This window comes from Macrobrachium nipponense, chromosome 6, assembly GCF_015104395.2.
Source record: "Macrobrachium nipponense isolate FS-2020 chromosome 6, ASM1510439v2, whole genome shotgun sequence".
Lineage (NCBI taxonomy): Eukaryota > Metazoa > Arthropoda > Malacostraca > Decapoda > Palaemonidae > Macrobrachium > Macrobrachium nipponense.
In genome coordinates, this window is record NC_061108.1 from 25,878,162 (window position 1) to 25,889,031 (window position 10,870).

General features: G+C 38.3%; 1 protein-coding gene across 1 annotated transcript; it reads right to left on the reverse strand.

Annotated features, from left to right (window-relative positions):
- Nucleotides 1-1,224: 1,224 nt before the first annotated feature.
- On the reverse strand, nt 1,225-3,258 carry LOC135216902 (uncharacterized). Its single transcript, XM_064252440.1, has 2 exons — nt 3,069-3,258; nt 1,225-2,478 (listed from the first exon to the last, which is right to left on the reverse strand). Exons 1-2 carry the CDS (start codon nt 3,126-3,128, stop codon nt 2,035-2,037), a joined length of 504 nt encoding a protein of 167 aa, XP_064108510.1. The 5' UTR covers nt 3,129-3,258; the 3' UTR covers nt 1,225-2,034.
- Between the last annotated feature and the right edge of the window lie 7,612 nt (nt 3,259-10,870).

Here is a 10,870-nt window from a genome sequence, read left to right on the forward strand (position 1 = left end):
ATAAGCGTGCAGAAAAGCGTCACGTTCCTGACAGGCGTCAAAACAAGCAAGAGAAACTGCCTTCTTTTTCCTATTTCTTGGTGGAAAGAAGTACATGTGATCAGGCAACTTTCGCCTTCTTACTTCTCACTGAAACACATAACGAGGGAGAAGGGACGTGAAGCGTCCTCTTCTATAAAGCTTCTTAGAGGGCGCGAGTCCTTCCGAGAGCTCCAACCCTTGTGCGGGGAGGACGAAAGAACAATCCTTCAGGATTCGTGCATGTGCAAGCACTTTGGCAGTCTGGGGATTCTTTCATCAGAAACTGCCGAAGGACGCGCAGATCGGTGGGGTTCCCTGTAACCCTCCTTTGTGCTTTCCGACTGCCCTCTCCTTGGTTCTGGGAGTTCGACAGAGGTCTAGACCTAGAGGCGTTTATAAGGCCGATCTGACACACCCTCCACTACACAAGGGGCACTGTCACTGCACTTAGCCGCACTTCACTATTGCATCTATCTAAAGCAAACACTTTCGATTCTAAGTTACGAATCGAAATAGTATAAGAGAAAGGGCAATAACCTCTACAGACACTGTTTTAGGGCCCGAAGGCAACATTACAGGGTTAGGCGTAACAAAAACAGAAGTAGAACTCTTCACAACAATGAAGGAGAGCGATCACCTCTCGCAGACATAGTCATAACCCGTAGGCCATACTACAGCGTTAGGCAAAATAAAGTCTACCGGAAGGTTAGCAGTATCACTACCCTGACTTTCGTAATTGATTAATTGCGTACATACTAAACAAACTTTTTCCTTACGGAATTAGACACGTTTACTGATTAATTGCGTACATACGAATCATACTTTTTCCTTACAGAAATAGACATGTTTACTGATTAATTGCGCCCCCCAAGTGCGGAACTACCGAAGCTTTCGGTAGCCACACCCTATCTTTGCAGACAACACCCTCTGAAACTAGCCTAACTAGATTCAGATATCTTATGCAAAAATGAATCAAATTCAAATCAATTTAAGATAGCGTATGCCTAGCCACAAATCCAAGTAAATAAATTAAAAGACAATTAGGATACTTAGCGGCAAATGAAGTTTCCAAAATCCTAAGCCGGAGGTACTGAAAACAGGTGTTTTCAGTACCGGCGACAGAAAATTTATGAATAGAAAATGGGAATGGTTCCTGATACCCGCCTCCCAGCGGCGGGAATGGGTACTAACCACCTGGCCGACCACTGCGTGTGTCGGAAGTTTTTTAAATTCTGTCGGACTTCAGAAAATACAGCTATATATATATACCTGCCAGGTAAGTGTCATGCATGAAATTTAGAGTTTCAAATAAGTGTCACAACTATCACAGAACAACCAATATAAAAGGCTACAGTTATTTGCAAAAATTAAAAGAAAACAAAAAGACCAAACATTATAACTAAAGTTTTCCTATTCTACTGTTCAATGCATTGTTATTTTAATACTACATAATTAAAAGAGGTGTATGTTGATAGAATCTTCAAACAAAACTGTATATAATTTGGCTTATTTGAGAAAAATATATATATCTTAGTACTGAAAAAGTTTATTTGAAATATATCTGGATGTTAAATTTAAGAATGGTAGTGAAATATTGCAAGCAGCGAGAGAACAAAATGCAGGAAGACTGACACAAAAATAAAAATAAATTTTTTGCTTTGAAATCTTATTTTAGACTTTTGGACAGTTCATTATTGTGTAGTAATATTGCAGTACTGTTAAAACAAGTTAATTATACACAGAGAATTTTAGTCTCAAATAAGTGTGTCACTACTATCACAGAACAACCAATATAAATGCCTTCATCTGAGGCTACAGTTATTTGCAAAAGTTAAAAGAAAACAAAAAGACCAAACAATATAACTAAAGTTTAACTATTCTACTGTTCAATGCATTGTGTTATTTTAATACTTCATAATTAAAAGAGGTGTAAGTTGATAGAATCTTTAAACAAAACTATACATAATTTTTAAATTATTAGGACTATTAATACAAAACTAACAAGACAAAAAACTAATCATCTAAATTATCAAAATCAATAGGATATTCTTGCAAAACTTTAATAATCCTTAAGTACACAGCTTTCTTATCTTTTTTAGACAAGGGGGCCATGAAACCTGCTATAGCATTTGTGGCTGCTTTAATAAAAGGATCACATGATGGATCTGGTTGATTCAGTATAGAATCAACTTTATCCAAAATATTGTCAAAACGTTCACCTTCTGCTGAGCATTGTAATTTCCTCCTCTTTTTTACCCTTGTATCTGATCTCTGGAAAATGGAAGAGGAGGAGGATGGAGTAGATGCATGGGTTCCATCAAAATAATTGTCACTATGCGTTAGGTCTGGGATGTTGCATACTTGTGGTTGTGCACCATCACTCTCACCCCAATTACTATTGGATGTTCCCTCTTCATAGTTTTCACTTGATATGGAAAGCACTATAGTCTCTGGTTCCTGTAAGAAAATTTATAACAATAAGAAATTTTTCATAAAGTCCATTTTTATTTACAGCACATTTAAATGTTCCTATCCAAAATCATCAGTGGCCAAAAATTATAGGTAGACATAAAAATTATAACATGACTATTACAAGGTATATCAAAATAAAGGAGCAAAGAGCTAAACAAATCTATGATGCAATGCTAATTGAATTTTATAGTACAGAGTAATTATAGTGTGTGACCTACAATATAGTGATTTAGAGGAAGAGCTAAAAAATAGAGCACTTTGCTGCAGATACATATATGTATATACATATTTCTTTTTACTAGAAAATAAAGGCAAAATTCAGTCAACTAGCTCTTAAACCATGTTTCTCATTAGAAAAAAGAAAACGTAAAATTCTAAAATCCTATTAGAAAAGTATGTTTATCATTTTTTTCTTAAAAATTTTCCAAAACCAGTATGTCTGGTAACCTGACGATATATTTTGGAGGGCAAACATATGCATAATATATATACCTACACAAACTAGTTGAATCTATTCACTTATTGATAAAGTGAGATCACTCTCCTTACTTAATGAAAGAAAGTATAAGAACTACCTGTGGTTCAGAGGTATCAAATGATGTCCTTCTGGGAGTGCAACTGTTCACTGGTATCATAAAGGAGCAGCAGCTCTTGAAATACTCCCATTTCGGCTCCACGGAACCAGCTGACCCACTTGATGTGCTTTGGATTTTTCTGTAATTCCCGCTGAAAAGTCGACTTTAGAGTTCCAGATTTTCTTTGGACATCATCTGATTAGAAAATTTTAGGTTTATTTAGAATAAATGTACTTAACATTTCCATATGATACACAAGTTATTACCAGTTAGAATATTATATGTGGCATAAGCTAGTACAAGTAAGCCATTATAGGGAAGAGAAGATAAATTTATTTGAAAATACATTTGAGGGCATGCAAATTCAATTGGGTGCTTTTTACATTATGGTCACTGGCAATCTTTTATATATATATAAAAAAAAATTAATGTTTGCCTAGTTTTTTATGTGCTTTGAATGACTATACTGTTAATTTTTCAGGGAAATTAGTCTTTAACCCAGCTAATAATCCAACAAGAATAGAGGCCTAGGTTACATACCTGCATATTGAAAAATACAAGCTAAGAACTGCCATAAAGCATTGAGAAAAAACCTAGACAATTAAAAATGCTGGCCAAGAATTTTGATAAGAAAAATGGTATAAAAATGCCATACAATTATACTTCTTGGGAACTATATAACCTAACCTATGATTTCCAATGACTTTCAGTGCATATTATAACAATATATATAAATGAAAAATACATGGAAATCATGCAATTATATTATAAAGAAATGAGTTAGTTGTAATACTAAACGTTCACTAATAATACACCATTTTTCATGTTTTCAACAGCTTAAAATCACTAAAATTAGAATATTAGGGCTACAGTAACCTTAACACAGTGAGACAAACCTTGTAAAATAACCCAAGGGGGCCCAAGCTTGCAAGATTTATAGGCTAACCTTAATAAGATATATTTCAATCTTAAACCAATAGGCTTTACCATGCCAAATATAATGCCTACAGTTAGGCTATATTTCATTATACATTCATTTCAGTCTAAGCTACCCCTAGCCTATGCAGTCTAGCCTGGCCCATGGTATAACCAAGTCTAAAATTGCTAAGTTCAGAGAGAGAGAGAGAGACAAAAACTAAGCCCTATAACATGGGTGCTTGCTGTCAACAGCAAAATGCAAATAGCCAACCACGCTTAACCTAGCCAACAAATAACAGTACCATAGACTATGCTATGGCCCTTGGTATATAGGTATATCAACCTGTAACCAATAGGCTTTACCATGCCAAAAATATGCACTAAACTATGGCCAGGGCTACAGTACTTAATCAGTTATACAAACCAAGCCTAAAATATAGCCAACCAAACCAATCATTCCCTAGCACAATTACCAGTACCATGGGCTAGGCTATGGGCCTTGGTATAGGCCTATGTTATAGGTAATGATCAATCAATAAGTTCTAGGCTACTTGTGCAGAATAGTTATATGTACAGTTGCATGATAATATGAATACAGGAATATGGGTCAAATTATTAAAACAAAAAACGACAGATATCTACCTGCAGTTAACCCTTAAACGCCGACTGGACGTATTTTACGTCGAGATAAATTGTCTGTCGGGTGCCGACTGGACATACTTTACGTCGACATACGAAAGTTTTTTTTTTAAATTCGCGGAAAAATACTTATAGGCCTACCAGCCTAAAACTTTTGAATCACGCGCCTTGGGGAATGCTGGGAGTTCACGGATCAAGGCCCTTGTTTTGTTTTTTTTGAAGCGTGACCCAGGTGCGCATGCGCGATACCCCTTCTTCTCGCTCCAGCCAGCATCAGTAGCGCACCATCCGAGAGCGATCTTTCGTGAAAAGCGTGTTTTTCTGGACTTGTGCGAGACTTTGAGCATTTGTATTGCTACAGGACATTTGTAGATATGTCTCAACGATGTGTGAACCGTGAAAGGCGCGTTTTACCCGTCGGAAGGAATCGTGTAAGGCGAGTTTTGGACCTGGATGCTGGCGAGGGGCCAAGCACCCAGCATGACCCCGCGCCTCAAGGCCGTTCTGTGCGGCCACGTGTGGCTGAAAGTGTTTCGGGAACACATCGTATGCCTTTGGTTACCCCACCTAGGAAAAAGTCATAGGGGTCGCGGCGTCCTTAGGGGCATTCGTAGGCATTTTGTGGGAGGCCTCCAACCAAGGGACATAGACGAATATCTTTCGGAGCTTGATCGGGAACATGTCGCAAGTCCTCATTTTGATGGCGGATGGTCATCGAGTGATGAGGACATCAGTCCCGATGAAAGTGAGGATGAATATTTGCCCCCAATGTCCGTTCGAGGCTCACATCCCGAAAGTGAGCTCGAATTCAGTGGGTTCAGTGCATACGAGGGGGAATCTGAGGAGGAGGGGGAGGGTGGGGATACGGGCTCAAGTTTTATCGCAGAGGACGATACAGAAAGTGAGGGCCTAAGTGAGGGTGATGGGCCAACGGGGGTAGTGTGCATCGTGCCCGCACCCGTGCGCGCGGTAGAAGGTCGGCTCGTCGCGCCAGCCAAGGTGAAGGTCGATCGTCGGAGAGTGACGAGGGGTGGACGGAGGACCCCACCCCTCCTAACATGCACCCCTTCACGGCAACCCCTGGGATGACCGTACCAGTACCCCTGACTGTTTTGGGGTTCATCCAGCTTTTCCTGACGCGGGAATTGCTGGAATACCTGGTACACGAGACGGTGGTCTACGCTCGGGTACTGCCGGTATGAGCTGAGGACGACCTTGTCGTATTACTGGCGGGGTTGCAACCTCATTGACATGGCGCATTTTTTGGGGCTCCACATTTATTTTGGTATGACACCTGCTGTCGACGTCAGGCAATATTGGAGGAGAAATTATTTTTTATGTATGCCGAATGTGCCTGGCGTTATGTCCCGTGATGATTTCCTGGCGTTGGACAGGTACTTCAACGCCTTCAACCGAAGGGCCATACCCCGGAATAACAGTGATCGCCTCATTTTAGTGCGTACAGTGTTGGATTATATCCGTGAGCGGTGTAGTAATCTCGTAATTCCTGGAAAGAACCTGTCTTTGGATGAGGGGATGATGCCTTACAAAGGACGTCTTAGTATAAAGTGTATAACCCCAAGAAGCCAAAGAAATATGGTGTGAAATTCTTTCTCATTACCGGAGGCCAACACTGGATACGTTGTGGACTTTTCAGTGTATACCGGGGGTCTTCTCCACTCTGCGTGACACTGTATTCAACCTTGTGGGACGTTTCCGTAACCAGGGATATCACCTGTTTATGGATAATTATTATAACTCGGTATCCCTGGCCCAGGAACTGTATGAAGCAGGTGTTCACGTCAGTGGTACCCTTCGATTGGTGCGTGGGGCCCCGAATGTCCTCAAGAGGTTCGCTAGTCATCCGCAACACCTGGCAAGAGGAGAGACAGAGTGGCGGCGGAAGGGCGGCTGTCTTCGTCATCTGTTGGAAAGGGTGTCCCGACTCGTCCCCATGATTACGACGAGTCATGAAACCCATCCAAGAAGAGATCGTACAGCGGGAAGAAGACCGTCGACAGGGCCGAGTTGTGTTTGAGGAGTTTTGTGTACCGAGCGGCCGTACTGTCATTGGGCACTACAACAGGCACATGGGAGGAGTTGATCTCTTTGATCAGCTCATCCAGTACTATCCCTTCGCCAGGAGAACCAGAAGGTGGACACAGAAGCTCCTCAAATACATCCTTCAGTTGGCCCTCCAAAATGCCTACATACTGTACTGTGGGTACCGCGGTGACAATCTTCCGAGGTTGACCCACATACAGTTCCTAGAGGTAGCCGGGAATGCCCTCATCAACTTCGATCCGATGAGTGGCCTTCCATAACTGACCCCTCGCCCGAGCTGCAGATCTGCCCCTAGAGGAAAGGGCAGATAGGAGGGCCAACTTCGCTCGACCTGCCGCCGCCCCTGCTGCCGCCGGCCCCACCCGCCATCAACCGCTTCTCGTCGGGTAGTGGACCCTGCGTGTCGGCTGCAGCCAGGGGTAACACATACTGGAGGCCTTAGAAGGGCGAAGGCAGAAACGGTGCCGGGTGTGCCATATGAATGGCAGAAGGAGAGACACCCGGTTCTTCTGTCGTCTCTGCAAAGTTGCTCTTTGCAGGATAGGGGAGTGTGACCGAAAGTACCACACTAAGGTCATGTATTGGAGCGCGCCCCCTAAACCAACAGCGGAGGGCGCACGGGGCCGCCGGGTCCATCAGCAGTAGGGCGCGAGTCTCCCTCCTCCACCTGTACCTCGTCATGTCGAGTGGAAAAAAATGCAAGACTCTTCAATGGAGGAGGGAGAAAAACAAGAATTAGCAACGAAGAGTCAGAATTACGAGTGAGTATTCTGCATTTATTTTATATTTAGTTTTATATTTATTACAATTTTTTATTTTTTATATATCTGAATGTGTGCATGATAAAATAATAATAAGACATTTCATTGATAATGCGAAAAGATAAGTGTCACCTGCATTCCTTTTATTTATGTATTGGTACCAGAATCGAAGAATGTAATATATATATTTTACGTACAAAAATTATATATATATATATATATATATATATATATATATATATATATATATATATATATATATATATATATATATATATATATATATATATATATTATATTGGGGGGGTAAGCAAATTACTTACAGTCTAGTAATATTCAATCATTTACCTTCACTTTAAAACAAATTGCAAGTCTCTAGAACAATATCTCGATTTATGGTGAATATTTGAAAAAAATATTTTTATTCCCTCCGCGCGCCGATTCTCGGCCGAAAATCTCCGAAACACGTAGGTCACATTCTCCTAATATTTGTGCCTTTTCATATTACGCTTATTTTATAGTTTTATATATGGAAATGTGCGCAAAAACATGCACAATATAACAAAAAATATTGGAAGGTTGTAGCATTTCGCAATTTTTGAAATATTTGCATATAAAGTACGATAAGTACGAAAAAAACTACGATCGGTCAACTTTGACTCAACCGAAAAGGTCAAAAAACGCATTTATAACATAAAAATTCTTACAGTCTAGTAATATTCAATCATTTATCTTCATTTTAAAACAAATTGCAAGTCTCTAGAACAGTGTTTCCATTTATGGTGAATTTTTGAAAAAAATATTTTTTCCCCTCCGCGCGAAGATTCTCGGCCGAAAATCTCGGAAACGCGTAGGTCACATTCTCCTAATATTTGAGCCTTTTCATATTACGCTTTTTTTAAAGGTTTATATATGGAAAATATGCGCAAAAACATTCAGCAATATAACAACAAATATTGGTAAGGTTGTAGCATTTATCATTTTTGAAATATTTGCATATAAAGTACGATAAGTACGAAAAAAAACTACGATCGGTCAACTTTGACTCAACCGAAAAGGTCAAAAAACGCATTTATAACATAAAAATCTTACAGTCTAGTAATATTCAATCGGTTTATCTTCAATTTAAAACATATTGCAAGTCTCTAGAACAATATCTCGATTTATGGTGAATTTTTGAAAAATATATTTTTTTTCCCCTTCCGCGCGAAGATTCTCGGCCGAAAATCTCGGAAACGCGTAGGTCACATTCTCCTAATATTTGAGCCTTTTCATATTACGCTTTTTTTTAAAAATTTATATATGGAAATGTGCGCAAAAAACATGCACAATATAACAAAAAAATATTGGAAGGTTGTAGCATTTCTCATTTTTTGAAATATTTGCATATAAAGTACGATAAGTACGAAAAAAAACTACGATCGGTCAACTTGACTCAACCGAAAAGGTCAAAAAACGCATTTATAACATAAAAATCTTACAGTCTAGTAATATTCAATCATTTATCTTCAATTTAAAACAAATTGCAAGTCTCTAGAACAGTATCTCGATTTATGGTGAATTTGAAAAAAATATTTTTTTCCCTCCGCGCGCCGATTCTCGGCCAAAAAAAAAAAAGAAAATCTCCGAAACGCGTAGGTCACATTCTCCTAATATTTGAGGCCTTTTCATATTACGCTTTGTTTAAAGGTTTATATATGGAAATGTGCGCAAAAACATTGCACCATATAACAACAAATATTGGAAGGTTGTAGCATTTATCATTTTTGATATTTGCATATAAAGTACGATAAGTACGAAAAAAACTACGATCGGTCAACTTTGAACTCAACCGGAAAAAGGTCAAAAAACGCATTTATAACATAAAAATCTTACAGTCTAAGTAATATTCAATCGTTTATCTTCAATTTAAAACATATTGCAAGTCTCTAGAACAATATCTCGATTTATGGTGAATTTTTGAAAAAAATATTTTTTTCCCCTCCGCGCGAAGATTCCCCTCGGGGCCGAAAATCTCGAAACGCGTAGGTCACATTCTCCTAATATTTGAGCCTTTTCATATTACGCTTTTTTTAAAGGTTTTGATATATGGAGGATGTGCGCAAAAACATGCACCAATAACAAAAAATATTGGAAGGTTGTAGCATTTATTTTTTCATTTTTGAAATTTTTCATATAAAGTGCGTAAGTACGAAAAAAATACGACAAAAACTAACGATTGGTCAACTTGACTCACCGAAAAGGTCCAAAAAAAAACGCATTTATAACATAAAAAATCTTACAGTCTAGTATAATTCAATCATTTATCTTCATTTTAAAACAAATTTGCAAGTCTCTAGAACAGTATCGTCGATTTATGGTGAATTTTTGAAAAAAATATTTTTTTTCCCCCCTCCGCGCGCGCCGGATTATTTCTCGGCCGAAAATCTCCGAAACGCGTAGGTCACATTGTCCTAATATTTGAGCCTTTTCATTTACGCTTTGCGTTTAAGGTTTTATATATGGAAATGTGCGCAAAAACATGGCACAATATAACAAAAAATATTGGAAGGTTGTAGCATTTCTCATTTATGAAATTTATTTGCATATAAAGTACAATAAGTACGAAAAAAACTACGATCGGTCAACTTTGACTCAACCGAAAAGGTAAAAAAACGCATTTATAACATAAAAATCTTACATTACAGTCTAGTAATATTCAATCATTTATCTTCAATTTAAAACATATTGCAAGTCTCTAGAACAATATCTCGATTTATGGTGAATATTTGAAAAAAATATTTTTATTCCCTCCGCGCCCCCGATTCTCGGCCGAAAATCTCCGAAACGCGTAGGTCACATTCTCTTAATATTTGTGCCTTTTCATATTACGCGTTTTTTAGAGGTTTATATATGGAAATGTGCGCAAAACGTGCACAATATAACAATAAATATTGGAAGGTTGTAGCATTTATCATTTTTGAAATATTTGCATATAAAGTACGATAAGTACGAAAAAAACTACGATCGGTCAACTTTGACTCAACCGAAATGGTAAAAAAACGCATTTGTAACCAACATAAAAAATCTACAGTCTAGTAATATTCAATCTTTTATCTTCATTTAAAACATATTGCAAGTCTCTGGAACAATATCTCGATTTCTGGTGAATATTTGAAAAAATATTTTTATTCCGTCCGCGCGCCGATTCTCGGCCGAAAACCTCGGAAACGCGTAGGTCACATTCTCCTAATATATTTGAGCCTTTTCATATTACGCTTTTTTTAGAGTTTTATATATGAAAATGTGCGCAAAAACATGCACAATATAACAAAAATTATTGGAAGGTTGTAGCATATAAAAAAAAAATTTTAAACAAAAATTCGACATTCGGTCAACTTTAACTCGTTCGAAATGGTCGAAAACTGCATTTGTAAGCTA